Below are 14,112 nucleotides of genomic sequence, written 5' to 3'. Positions count from 1 at the left end.
AATTCAAGCGATTTGATTTGATTTGATTTGATTTGATTTCTAGAATTCAGTTGACTTTTGTTGTAGCTCGAATTTGGGCTACTTTAAAATGGAGCCTCTCAATGCCGAATCAACATAGTTTTTTAACATCAATAAGCAGTGCAGGAATAAAATTTATTGGACATAATAAAATATATATGTCGGCCCGACCACCACAAATTCCCAAGTTACATTATTCCCTAATGCCTTGCACTCGTCTCTCTGTAAGTCTTTTGATTCTCCAACCTTGAACCCAAAATATATTTTATATATATATATATATATATATATATGTCTTTAGTATTTTCAAAGAACATAATACAAACTGGAAAAGCAGGCAAGTGTGTCAGTTTACAGATGCCCGGATCTCAATTATTCTGGTCTATCCCTTTTGGCTCTTACAGTGTTCATAGGATATATTGCTGGATTCTCCTACCCATTGCCCTCTGATCTCATATTTCAATGCTGGCAATGCATGCAGCAATCCATTATCCATCCTGCTCTCTATTTGCTAAATTTAAATTTACATTTAAATAAGCATCCACATGGAAGGGAGATGAGAAAAAAAATTATATTTTTACTATTTAAATATATCAAAGTTTACTGTTCATAAATTCAGATTAAGGGCCACATGCCAAATAAGGACTATTTGTTGCAATATTTGTATATAGTTATTTTATTTACAAGTCGCATGAAAAATATTTTATTTGTAAAAAAGTTTTAATTAAACTTTTGAATAAATTAAATCTTACCATGACATGTTTTTTACAGAGTGTTGCAACTATATTTTTTTCTATAAATAAATATGTGTATATATATATATATATCACATGCCATTATCAATACCACTGCTGGTCCTTTGGGTCCAGCAGAAATTTTGCTCCACCCAACATGACTTTACTAGTCAGCCATAACTGAAAGTGTTCTCATTCTAAATTTAAAATAAAAAATTATACAGATATAAAAAGATTATACAAAAGTAAACTTATAAATATGATCTGTTAGATCTATTTTATACTAAAAGTAATATTATAATATAATATATTACATCAAGACACGTCGGTTTATAAATTTATTTTTTTATAATCCATTTATGACTAAAAAATTTCTCTTTAAAATAATATAAAGGCAATTATGGCAAAGATGTATCTACGCATGTTATGAAAGGTATACGTGACAGAGATGTTAACAAATTAATTAAATTTTACCTACTACTTTATCAGTTCATCAATGTACCATCATACACATCATCATGAATATCATGTGTTTTTTCATGAACTCCTGCCACTCTGATCCATCACATCTAAGAGTAGCAAAATGTTTTTTTTTCCCTATAAAATAACATGCCATTAAGACTTCCAAGAGTAATATTAACAATCACACCCACAAAGAAGTGTTCTACATCATGCAATATCAACCCCCCCAAGTGAATTAAATGTATTCAACTTTACCCACATTTATTAGAAAATTTGAGAAAAAAAAAGTTGGAATCATCGTTTTGGTTTGGCCACACAACTAGCAGTTCCTTTTTATGGGCTCTATAAATTCTCCCTACAATGCTCAGATTCCTTGCTTGGCAGAAAAGAGCCAACTCCCTCTCTCTCTCTCTCTCTCTCTCTCTCTCTCTCTCTCTCATTGTGTTCATAAGCATCTTGACTTTGAACTCCCTTTGAGGTTCTAGAGCTTTAACCACACCTCCCAAGATTTGCTAATGAAGATCTGGGCCATGTTTCATCTTCTTCTTGCTTTTCTTCTTCTATCAATCCGTTCAGAAACTACAAATGCAAACTCAGAAGGTACAAAAAAGAATCTTAAATCTGTGTGTACTTGCATGATGATTTATATTATTATTTAACACTACTTCTTTTGACTATGCCTCTGGCGTAATATTCTTAAATACTGTTTTGGTGCTTTGATCAACAGGAGACGCTCTGTACGCATTGAGGAGAGCTATGAAGGATCCGAATGGTGTTCTGGAGAGCTGGGATCCGACCTTAGTGGATCCCTGCACTTGGTTCCACGTTACTTGCGACGGTGATAATCGGGTTACCCGACTGTAAGTCACATATTCCCTTAGCTCTCTGCTTTTTTCCATGCCCTTTTCTTTCTATCTTCTCAACGTCTAACTACTGTGGCTTGTGTTCATTTCATACATCAGTTTCCCTGCTTATTTTGAGTTCTTTAAACTGTCAAAAGCCTTTTTATTTGATTATCCTTTTTTTTTATTTGCATATAAACAACATATTTTTGGTAAATATTATATTAATATATACAGAAATATCTTAATTTATTTTTCTGGCTGTTTGAGCTTTGTTATTTCACCCGTGAAACTCTGAATTTTCTGTCTACCATGGTGATTGGTTTCCAGCCCAAACTTTACTTTACTCTTTCAGAGCAAGCAGTGTAAATTAATTCTGTACTTTTCCTTTATCCTTTGCGCCACTCAAATTTTTGTACATCCTCAAAGGAAAAGACTGCAAGAGACTACTTGGTCATTGTGGCAGGCCGCAGTACAAGGAATAAATGGAAATAAGAAATGAAAATATTGTTTAATTTTAACCGCAGGTTGAAATGAAAAGTTTAAATCATATCGTATGAAATCTTTATTCTATGGAGTTTAAGAGGGCACGATGATATTTGCAGTGACCTTGGAAATGCAAAGCTGTCGGGCAGCTTGGTTCCAGAGCTGGGGAAGCTTGAGCGTCTTCAGTATCTGTAAGTACTTCTGCTACAAGAATGCTATCCAGGTTTTAATATTTGTATTTCTGGTTGAAATATAATGTTTACCTGTAAGTTACTTAAAAAAAAGAAATGGCAATAAATTTTTGTCAGTAAAAACAAACCAAAAATAGATTATGCAGACAGAACTTTGATGATATTGCAAACAAAAATGATGGAATGCAGAACAGGCTTGTAATTATAGATCTGCCCGCCCTATGTGAAAGCTTGTAGTGGGTGGTAATACAGCAGCTGAAAAGCATTCATCAATGTTTCCAACCTCCACAAGCCAGCTAGTCCCATCACCCATTGGATTATGGACCCTAAATCTAATAGATTTGGTGTTAAATTCACTATTATATATTGAAAGATGCATGCAGCATTTAATAAAATATGGTCTGGTTGGTACGTTTTCACTATTGTTTTGCAGTGAATTGTACATGAACAACTTGGTGGGATCCATCCCAGAGGAGCTTGGTGGACTGAAGAGCCTAGTTAGCTTGGATCTTTATCACAATAACTTGACTGGGTCCATCCCTGCCTCCCTCTCTAAGCTCTCCAATCTCAAGTTCCTGTAAGCATTTCTCTATCCTCTGATCAGTATTTGTTACTTGGTCATCATTTGGGAAAAAGATCCTTCGAGTTTTTATTTGAAATTAAGATTCAAGTGGAAGAGAGATAGTCTCATGAAGTATTGCTCATTTAATGTTGGCTGAAAAATTTATGCGGACATTAGTAAATGTAGTGCCCAATTCATTTGCATCTGTCTTTCCCTCTTGAGATCTGTCTGAAACTTGAGGAGACTTTGATCTCACCATTTGTGGGACCAAGTAATTGATGTGTGATTCATTTCTCTTTTATGGGCATTTAAAGATGAACATCTTTTGCTTGCTGTTCACTACATACAGGAGATTGAACAGCAATAACCTGACTGGAAGAATACCCAGGGAACTTGCTAAACTCGGAAACCTCAAGATCCTGTAAGTTTTCTGTGTAAAACGTCTTTCCTTCTTTCAAACCTTCTTTGGCCTAAATCAAGTTGGTGGGAATTATTGTGTAGTGACGTGTCACACAACGATTTGTGTGGTACATTCCCAACCTCGGGCTCCTTTTCCAAGCTCTCGGAGGAGAGGTAATTGATTATTTACACATATATTCGTCTATATAGAGAGTAATAAAATTTTCAAGCTTTTGAGGTTTTAGTTTCTGTTGCTGATTGTTTGGGTGCAGTTTCAAGAATAATCCAAGACTTGAAGGACCAGAACTGATGGGATTTGTGAGATATGATGTGGGAGGAAGCTGCTAATGATGTACCAACAAAAGGCAAATACATATATTATGTTGCCAATTTCTTCCGTCTAATGTCTCTTTAGATCGAAGAGCTTTTATGTCTCACTAATATATATATATATATAGCTATATAGCTATAGCCTGTAACACCGAGAAAACCACCCTTATAGTACCGACATGTTCGTCTTTCCTTATTTAATATTCAAGTCTCAAACTTTCAACTACCCATTTTGTTTTTGTTGTATTTGATTACATAATAGTTCTGCCTAGGGCTATACAAAAAATCGAAGAACCGATCGGGACCGGCCGCCGAGCTTCCGTTGAAGCTCGGAACTGGCGTAGAACCGGTTGGTCAGCGGTTTGGTCTCAGTTTGATATTGGGCCAGACCATTGAACCTATCGCATTAATAAAATGTTTTTTTTTTTTTAATTATACATATATGAAACGACATCATTTTAAGACTCAATATTTGAAAAAATAAAAAAAATATAAAGGAAACGACCTCTAATGCCAAACGGCACCGTTTCACTCTAGGATTTAAACTCCCTACACCTTCTTCCTCATTTCTTTCCTCACGCCGCCCCTCTCTCTCTCTCTCTCTCTTCGAGGCTTCATGCGCAACGGCAGGGCCACCTCCATCTCAACCGAAGACACCGCCGAACCAATTGTAATTATGCTGAGACCGATATCGTCGGTTTTCTCCTTCTTCACAATTAGTTTCGGTCGAGATTTACATCATTTTAAATAAAGGATCGGTGCGGTTTCAATTGGTTTTGAACCAGAACCGCACCGATACCTTCAATTTTCACCCCTGGTTCTGCCTATGAAGAAAACTATATTTTCAAGTTCGTGTCTAAAATACACTAAATAAAATACTTACATAGGAAAAATAAATTTTAAAGTTTAAATCTTGTAAATCAAATCTTACTATTTAAATGAAATAAAATTGGTGTGCAGAACACACCGGTTTGAAAATAGAATAAAATAACTCTAATATGAAATAAAAGCTTAAAAAACACAAATAAAGTGACAGTCGCATGATAAATCATGGAGAAATTCTATTTACAGTCCTCAAGTGGAGACTGCATGTGCAGACACATTATTAAATGAAAGAAAACATCATTTTAAGAGGGATAATTTTGTAATTTTAAAAAATTTTAAAGTTAAAATAACCTAGACTTGCATTGCAGTCCCCATTTGAGGACTGTACCTAGCATTGATCTAAATCATGCACCCTGTTTTTTTATTTTTTATTTTTGGAGCAGCCTGAGATTTGATAACGCATATCGTCCAATAAGATCAATTTATTTTTCCAACTCCCATTAGTAGAATGAAGCAGATTGCAGTTTCATGCGACAACCCAACATGCCCTTAATAGCTGTCTATATTTTACCCATCCCTTAGAATTTCTGAAACATTCAACTATTCAGAAAGCAGGATCACAGTCTTAACTCATAAGAAATTTTTCTTTTACCTAAAAGCAAGGGAAATTAGAGAGCCAACATGAATTATACGAGATAGAAAGAAAAGAACAATCGGCTATTAAGTGCTTGCAGGAAATACAAAACTCTCCAAAAAATGATGGAAAACATTGACATTTATTCAATTAATCTATGCTTATTCGGTGAACATGGCAGCTAAAAGAAATGAATAAAAATTGTAGGTGAAGGAAACATTTACAGATCTTCAGCTGTACGAAAAGGTGACAAACAATCTCGCTCCCATGTCTTTTGTAGCTAAATACAAAACAAAATTGTCACTGAATATTTAATGGAATCAATCGGCACCTGTGTACAAATTTATCAACAGTTAAATATAGAAGATTATGAATTATACGCACACCAAGTGGAAAGAGTACTAGATCCACACTAATAATTTATCAACATCCGTAACACATTTCTTAGCTAACTGAAATTGGAACAATTATATTCTACTTGGTGTAGAATAAGAACAGGCAGCTTGTGGAAATGAATTGCACGAATACAAAATAAAAAATAAAAAGTAAAAACCCCATCCAATAACACATCTGAATCCTTCAAGTATTTGTGTCACACCTATAACTTTGTTTAGGGGCATTTGGGGGTTGAGTGATGCCTGAGACACCCTAAAGTTACTACATGGGCTTACAAATTGATGGGTCACAAATCAAATATCATGAAACATATTCAGATTATTAAAAACAGAAAATTGTGTCATATAGTGTTTGTATGAGCCCCTAGAATCTTTATTTTCAGTCATGAAATCCTCTAATGCCTATATTTTAAGATAGAAGACAAAATCACAGTTCTAAAAAATTACCTCTAATTTCAACAGTGCGAGTAACAGTGTCAGAATTAGTTGATGACAGCTGATTGCTAGAAAGGGCTACTGGTATCAGGGGGGGTGAAGAAACATCTTCGGCCATCTCCATGCCATGAAGAGCTTGCAGGGGTGTCGATGTATGGGAAGTTCTCACACTTGAACTACTTGAAGGTATGGAGAAACTACGCGAAATTGTTTGTGGAGGTGTTGGCAATGGAGATGCGGCATTTGACACAACAGATTTCTTTATAGCAGAAGGCATTTGATCCTTGGAACCCAAGGGGGCTGAATGACCAGCCCAACCCTCAGGTCTTGAAGACTTGGGGGTTGAACTTGCAGGGGGCCTAGGAAGTTCATGAAGCTCACTTATTCTAGGCGAGGACACAAAAGTAGGGGAAGTACTAGGAGATGCTTTTGGAGATGTTGATGGAAGATAAGATGCTGGATTTCGAAGAAGAGGTCCAGAATTCAAATAGGGGCGTTCCACTGACACTAGCTTGGTAGGCCATCGTTCACTCTTTAATGGACCAGAAAAAGGTCTTTTGAGTTTTTTGGGATCAGAAGCTGCAAATGTATAGTGATGTGGAAATAAAATCCCATCAGCTGAAGGAGGGGGCAAGAGAGTGGATGCAGTGTTGTTGATGCTCTCTTTGAGTACAGACTGAGCGTTGATTTCAGTGGGTCTGGAGAGTTTCTCGTCTACCAAAATTTTTTCATAATTTTTTGGATCCAATGGGGATGAATGCCACAAATTCCTAGTGTGGTCGAATGGAGGAGTCTGTGTTTTGTGGAGCATCAGATTAACTGTTCCGGCAGAAATTGAACTCTTCATATCAACTGGAGTGGGTAGCACATACGTCTGCAACTTCCTAGTTGATGATGGCCGCATCTGCCCAGTTCTTTCAGCAGAACCAAATTTATTCTCAGCAAAAAGTGGGGCTGATTGACTACCTGACCTAGCCTTGTAAGTAAAAGAATTACTGTCAGGCCTATCCAGATTTTCCTGCAAAAATAACAAAAAGAAAGCATATACTCAGAAACTAAAATATTGACGTTTTCTGCATATTGAAGATCTAACACTTTAGAGGGAAAAGTAAATGTAATAAAATATCCAGGTTCTGGAGTTGCTGTATGAGCTGTAGAATGTGTAGTGTCAGAACCAATCCTATCCAATCCCAATCCAATGACCCCAATTTAGGAAGACTGATAAAATTCTAATTCACAAGTGACCAGATGCATGATATTATTACACACATGCATATACAAGGTTACTTTTATCATAAGATTATGCATATATGATGGTTAGCAGAAAAGCATGTTGCATTTTTTGAAAAAATACCAAATTACAGTGAATCGTGCTCGCTATGAACAAAAGAATCAATAACAAAACAGGCTCTTCACCTTGACAGCTTCCAGAGTTGCAACCTGGGGAAATGTAATATCCACCTGATTGAGCTGCATAAAACATTGTATAGTAACAAGTCAAGATGAGATTTGAACTTATGTAAAAAATGTAATACTTCGGAAATTTTAAAATATAAGTATGATCTCTATACGTTCACTATCCATTTTATTTATTACATTGGTACATTGACTAGAAAAGAACAAAATTTATTTTATCCACAAATCATAGTAAAAGAATACCATTATGCGCATGATCTTGAAGCTCTCTGGAGTTGGGACATGCATGTATAGAAAATAAATGTGTACATTGTGTGGATGCTATGTGTCCACGCAAGTGTATATACATACTTGATTACTTATTTATTTTGTCTGACTGATAAATTTATTTCAAAAAGAGAAGAAACATATGTCTACTAGTTCTCCGCTAGAAGCAGGGAAAATAGTCACCTCCATTGATTTTTGGGATGTAGAAACATCATGCTCCAGATCATTTTGTCCATAGTCAAAACTCAACTCACTATCATCATGCATATCATAGTAATCGTCATTGTCATCATCGTTATCACTTTCATCCCCATCATGAAGTTCGATGAAATGGTAATCAATATGCTGCTGTTCAGTTATCAATTTCACATGCGGTTCTACTGCCTCAAGAGATTTAACTGCCTTCTTGAAGAAGCACAACTGTTTTCAAGCAGGGGAAAAAAAAAAAAAAGAGCATCAAGTTAAAGAAGAATGAATATTTTTTTATGAAGATGAAGATGAGAAGAGAGAAAAAACCTGAGCAGCATGGTGACGAGCTGCTTGTGTAAGAAGACTTCGTGATTGTCCTTGCTTTAGAGATTTCAACCGGAAAACATAAAACGCTGCTTCCTCATCAAATTCATCGCGAGCGGTTTCTAACTGCTGCATGGAAAAACTCTCTCCTTTTCCACTTCTTGATCCCCCTTTTTCTCTTTGTCTTGTTATCATATAATCATATACATCCCTGCAGATCAAGTACCATAATGAGAAGAAGTTATGTACATATGTACGTACACACAGAATATATAAATTCTTAACCTTTTCTCATCACATTGGCGCTTCATCTCCTGCATCATCATGAAAGGAAAAAGCACGTAGACTGTTATTTTATATGGTCAATTAAAAAGTACAATATCTGTACATGTAAGTTATAACTATATGTCAAAATCCAGCCCATAAAAAGCTAAGCATTCGATGCAGACATTCATATTCCAGAAAATAAAGCAATCTTTAACAACAGAAATTTAATCAAAGGGAACGACAAACTGACCTAACAATTTTATATTTTACCATCAACCCCAAACTGCACATTTCGATCTTTAAAAATGTTTTAAAAGACAATTTCTGCAGTAAGCCTTTACAATGTTAGAAGTGCCTGAGTTTTCTCAAGGTTTTTCAAGGCTTTGCAAAATCTTCTGTATGTATTTCCAAGAAAGGATCCATAGATTTGTTAGTGTCCTTAGGGATGGACGAGCACGTGTAGTTCTGAGCATTGACAATGCCATCTAATCTTTTCCTAACATGAATCTCGATAGCAAGTATCACAAGTTCCTCTTACTGGTTTATTTTTCACTCAGCTGGCTGAGCTCTCATAAATTTATGCCACCTCTTATAAATTCCTATGTCTATTCACAAATTGAGACTAAGGGTATGTAGCTAGCTGCCTTCCCTACTATGTCAAACCAACTATTGTGTATTCCCTCAATCTTGAGCTGGTTTCCCTAGGATTTTATTTCCCTCTTTTAAAGGAGAGGCTATTAGAGCCACTCATTGAGCTGCCACTTGTTAAGACGAGAGCTTCGGATTCTGGTTTCCTTTCCTCATCGGTTCTCTCTGAAATCATCTGGTCAATCTTCAAGTCTCAGCATTTTTTTCTGTCTCCAGCCTTGTTCCCAGACCAAAAGAATAAAACACGATATATGACAACCAAAAAGCACAGCAGTATATTATCTGTCTTCAGAAATAGAGGCCCAACAACTAAACAGATTATCAAGAAGGGACAGGAAAGCAAAAGAAAATTAGCTTTAAAGAAGCCACAAGAACAAACCTCAACAGTTTGAAGTTCGTGGAGAAGAGACTCTGATGGGATTGTGATTGTTTGGTATATATGAGACCGCTGAAATATTTAAAACAAAATGTCAGTACCAAAATAAAGGAGAGGTTTCTGACATACTTTATACAAAAGAACAAGGACTCACATAGCCATCAATAAGTTTCTGCAGTTCAAACTGTACTTTTCCTAGCATTAGTAGAACTCTGCCTGCACAAGAACAATAGCAACTAAAGATTAATTCTCACTGATGAAACAACCACACTGTTTTTATGTGTATTCCTGAGAAACAAATTGAAGTTCAAGTAATATAATTGGTTTGGATTGATAAACCATTTTATGTGAAGTTGACATGGCGCATATCAAAACCAGAATTAGAAGCAGATATGAGTCGCTAAAATATTAAACAAAACCAAAATTACTTGCCAAGTTCAACAACACATGAGTGCAAGTCAACTTCATCAAAGTCTTATTTTAAACATAGCAACCCTACCAAGAGAATTAGGTTAAAGAAAGAAAATATCAAAGACAATATACGAAATGTTTGCTACAAACCATTTTTAAAAAATAGACTAAAAAGAAAACATAACGACCTGTACTGTGGTTTCTTATGTAGGTCCTATAAGCTAGAGTTTTCCGAACGACAAATTAAGTTTTTATCATTTCGAACAAATTTAAAGACCAAAAAAATCCAAGAGCAAGATTTAACTCTTGCCTAAAGGGTGACATGGGGCCGGGGTAAGTTGATTTCATATCTAGCCTGGCAAATAACAAAGAAAATTATTTGAGATTGAGATACCAGAGCTCTGTCTCATAATAAGAAACCAACACGCAAGAACTGGGACATTTTCTTTCCTTTTTTTCCAAAGCTGAAAATGCTCAAGATGACAAGATTCGATCCTCATGTGAAGCTTAATGCAGTTCAGCAGTAAGTCACTTTTTCTTCATATCATTTAAGAAAAATGGACAGAATAATTAAGTTTTCCTTCACTTTACCACTTTCTTCATCATCATTCAATGCAGTTTTCTCAAGAAGACAAGCACCCATTTCCCGCAATGACTCTGAGAATTCTGAAAAATAAATGGGATTACATAAGAATATTACTCGAAAACGATACAGCACAATTTAAGATGAGAAAATTAACATTTCATCGTGCCAAAGTTCAAGTTTCAAACTTAAGATTATGTGCCATTGAACCAGTCACATCATCATTTTTAACATTTACAACTCACACATGCTATAATATTTCCAGAAATCGCCCTATGCTATTTCACAATATCTGACAGTGTCCAAGGAAGAAGAAAAAATACAAGCAAAATTAAAACTGGCATTCCAGACATGCATTATTGAAGTGCTCAGCCACATTAGTACAACGTCCAAATTATCCATCTTCAGGCCATAATTACAGATTAATCCTCTAGAACCAAGGTAGCTCTGTTCGAAAAACGCCATCAAGACATACAGTCATGTATGACATTACATCCTCGGTCATAGACAAAACCCCACAGAATTTCATCTTAGAAATACACTTCAATGTATTGGTACTATATTCTCCAATTACTAGTGCCAACCAACAAGACCACTGCATGGTCTTGCCTATGCATTTCAGCCAAATTAATGGAGGGACCAAGACCGAATTGCCTATTCATATCATGATACCAATAGATAATGTGTATCCCTAAAGACAAGCATGGAATGATTATTTCCCTCTCAGCTGGTTTTCTTTAATAAGAAGCAAAAAGCCATATCAGACAATCAAACAATCAAACAAAACAAATGAAGTACCATAAGCACTGTTTGTAGTTGCGGCAGCGGCAGAAAGTAAACTATCATAGCAGTCTCTCATATCTTGCATGTCCTGCGAGAACAGGGACCCCATAATTTATAAGCACCTCATATAAAAGGGGAAGAAAACGAATAAAAGACAACAAAGCATCAGCTAATAGCTGCTGCTGATTGCAAGATTTTAGTAGAGAAGATTGTTGCCAGGGTAAAGAGCTGGGCTAGCAGAACTTGAGCCAGAAAGATGATACATAGTATGCATTTTACGAGTTCCATAAAAGACAGCAGACCACGGTCAAATATTATTCAAGTACAAAATTTCTGAGAAGTGAGAACACAAGCAAGTTTCAAGCTTTGAAGAATTATTTTTCTTCAATCTCAAACCAATTTTTTGGGAATAGAATTCGTTTCCTAATGTATAAAAACCCTAAAATTCGGGATGATTGCGATCAAATAAAACCAGTTTCCGGTCAGGACTAAACGACCGTACCGAGACGATCACCTAAGAACACGTTTGGCCGCTGAGAAACCATAGGAAAACGAGAAGAAAGCCAGGGAGTTCAGAACAGATGAGTCCGAAAACCCGAAATGGCTCGCTCCTGCGAGATTAATGCTCTCATTTATTTTATTTTCCTTGTTTGCTCCTCAGTAACTAAACAAAATATAAGAAGAAGAAAAAGCAGAAGTGTACCAGCGAAGCCTGAGCTAGCTCGTCCAATTGTGACAAAGGCCGGATATCTCTGCGCTCCTTGTGCTGGTGCTTGTGAAGCCCGAAACCTCGCAACTTTCTAAGCGGAGTCTTCATCCCTTCTATATCCTCCTATTCCCAAAACAACAATAAAGACTCAACGAAATCCTCTCTCTCACTATAGGAGCTCTGAGAATTTTTAGGTATTGAAAAACCTATGAAGAAGACGCAGATGAAAGAAGCTGGTAATGGAAGAAGAAATTCCTTTTTGACTCCATTGTATTGTCACGTCATGAACAGAAAGGAGGGAAGCAAGACCTCCACAGATTACATTACATTACTTTAACTATCGTATATAATAATATTTATTATTTTATTTTAGCACTAATATTCCCCCAATGAACTCCCTCAAACACCACTTTGACTATTCTTACTTTACTTACGGGAGGCAACCCCATTATAGTTGATTGGCAAATGAAATTCTGCCACGTCAGCATGCTTAGCTATGCCACTCAGTTTATGTTGGTGATCTTTAATTGGTTCCCACCCACTTAAATTGCGCGCCGAAATCATTGGCCCAATAGTCAAACAGTTGTACCCGTTCTTTTATTTGACTCCACAAAAATAAATAAATAAAAATTTTCTTACAAACGAATTCGCGTATTAAATTATATATTGATATTAATATATAAGATATTTATTTAATAAAATAATATAAATTGAAGATAAAAATATTTTTTGAGATAAATGACTTTTTTCTTCTCTTAAAATTTTTTTTTTTAATTAAAAGAGTTGTTGATATATAATTTAGTACGTCTAATCGCTTGTATCTAACAAAGCTCATAAATAAATCTCATAATGATTATTTTTTTTTATATATTTGGGAAGGGGATTCAATCTTTGATAATGAGAAATTAAGGTATTGCCAATTAATTCAAAGAATCTTGACGATCAATAGTTATTTCGAAGATTACATTCTCTTTACTTTTAACATTTGTTTTCATAACTCATCTCAACTCATTTTATATTATCTAATCATTATAACTTTTTTAAATTTCTATACAAAATAAAATAAACTATTCAATCTTTTTAAATCTCAAAATAAAATTAATATTAACAAAATATATTCTAACAATATTTTATTCAACTTTCAATTTTTATCTCAACTCATCTCATCTTATCTCATCTCATATATGAAAACAAACGAGGCAGTTCATTTTAGATGATCAGAATTAATCCGTCAATAATAATATTTTATAGATGATATATTTAAATATAAATAAATTAAAATACGTGTTTAAATATATAAAATAAATTTTTATAAAAAGTTTAAAAAATAATTACTTTTATCAGTAATTAATTTAAAAGAGATCAAAATGATCTTGATATTCAAAGATAACAAGACAATACGGTAAAGAAAATATCTTTTTAAGACTGCCATTAATAGGTTCGGATTGATATAATTGACTGGCAATCTCGCATACGATTCGAATTTGATCTGACATGATTCAATCCAACACGCCGGACGAAATTAATGGAATCCAGCATGAAATTAACAGATTAGGGTTGACTCATTAAAGATGGCATGAACAAGACTTGACGCAATAATACTAATTATCAACTCTGTTCAAGATTTGAACTCTATTATTGGTGGAATTAAGCTAAATTCAATTTAATGAAATCGAATTTCATCACTTGTCATGTTAAAAGTTTTTTAAATGGAGTTAGGCCGAACGGAAGTAGGCTTTACAAATGATTTTTTTGGGAAATCGACTTGTAATCATGAACACAAACGCGCATCCATGGACCGTGACATCGTCTTTTTTTCAAGAATT

General features: G+C 35.0%; 2 protein-coding genes across 2 annotated transcripts; one reads left to right on the top strand and one right to left on the bottom strand.

Annotated features, from left to right (window-relative positions):
* The first annotated feature begins 1,583 nt into the window (after positions 1-1,583).
* Positions 1,584-4,254, top strand: LOC109008340 (leucine-rich repeat protein 1-like). Its single transcript, XM_018988399.2, has 7 exons — positions 1,584-1,814; positions 1,942-2,074; positions 2,662-2,733; positions 3,167-3,310; positions 3,645-3,716; positions 3,797-3,868; positions 3,967-4,254. The coding sequence occupies exons 1-7, from the start codon at positions 1,730-1,732 to the stop codon at positions 4,040-4,042; spliced, it is 654 nt and encodes a 217-aa protein (XP_018843944.1). The 5' UTR covers positions 1,584-1,729; the 3' UTR covers positions 4,043-4,254.
* Positions 4,255-5,543: 1,289 nt separating this feature from the next.
* LOC109008336 (uncharacterized protein At2g33490-like) lies at positions 5,544-12,589 on the bottom strand. The gene is made up of 11 exons (XM_018988391.2): positions 12,281-12,589; positions 11,593-11,665; positions 10,803-10,877; positions 9,955-10,016; positions 9,804-9,872; positions 8,795-8,823; positions 8,513-8,720; positions 8,180-8,416; positions 7,730-7,783; positions 6,326-7,331; positions 5,544-5,814 (listed from the first exon to the last, which is right to left on the bottom strand). The coding sequence occupies exons 1-11, from the start codon at positions 12,392-12,394 to the stop codon at positions 5,804-5,806; spliced, it is 1,938 nt and encodes a 645-aa protein (XP_018843936.1). The 5' UTR covers positions 12,395-12,589; the 3' UTR covers positions 5,544-5,803.
* Positions 12,590-14,112: the final 1,523 nt, after the last annotated feature.

Source organism: Juglans regia, chromosome 16 (assembly GCF_001411555.2).
Source record: "Juglans regia cultivar Chandler chromosome 16, Walnut 2.0, whole genome shotgun sequence".
Lineage (NCBI taxonomy): Eukaryota > Viridiplantae > Streptophyta > Magnoliopsida > Fagales > Juglandaceae > Juglans > Juglans regia.
This window is presented reverse-complemented; position numbering and strand designations above follow the sequence as displayed.

What these genes read in the sequence shown, in the direction of transcription:
- LOC109008340 (XM_018988399.2), top strand. Translation starts at nt 1,730, where the DNA reads ATGAAGATCTGGGCCATGTTTCATCTTCTTCTTGCTTTTCTTCTTCTA. An exon ending in GATAATCGGGTTACCCGACT is followed by an intron (nt 2,075 to 2,661) that starts GTAAGTCACATA and finishes TGATATTTGCAG; the next exon opens with TGACCTTGGAAATGCAAAGC. An exon ending in TCCAAGCTCTCGGAGGAGAG is followed by an intron (nt 3,869 to 3,966) that starts GTAATTGATTAT and finishes GTTTGGGTGCAG; the next exon opens with TTTCAAGAATAATCCAAGAC.
- LOC109008336 (XM_018988391.2), bottom strand. Translation starts at nt 12,394, where the DNA reads ATGAAGACTCCGCTTAGAAAGTTGCGAGGTTTCGGGCTTCACAAGCAC. An exon ending in ACGAACTTCAAACTGTTGAG is followed by an intron (nt 8,824 to 9,803) that starts GTTTGTTCTTGT and finishes ATGATGATGCAG; the next exon opens with GAGATGAAGCGCCAATGTGA. An exon ending in CAACTCTGGAAGCTGTCAAG is followed by an intron (nt 7,332 to 7,729) that starts GTGAAGAGCCTG and finishes TTATTTTTGCAG; the next exon opens with GAAAATCTGGATAGGCCTGA.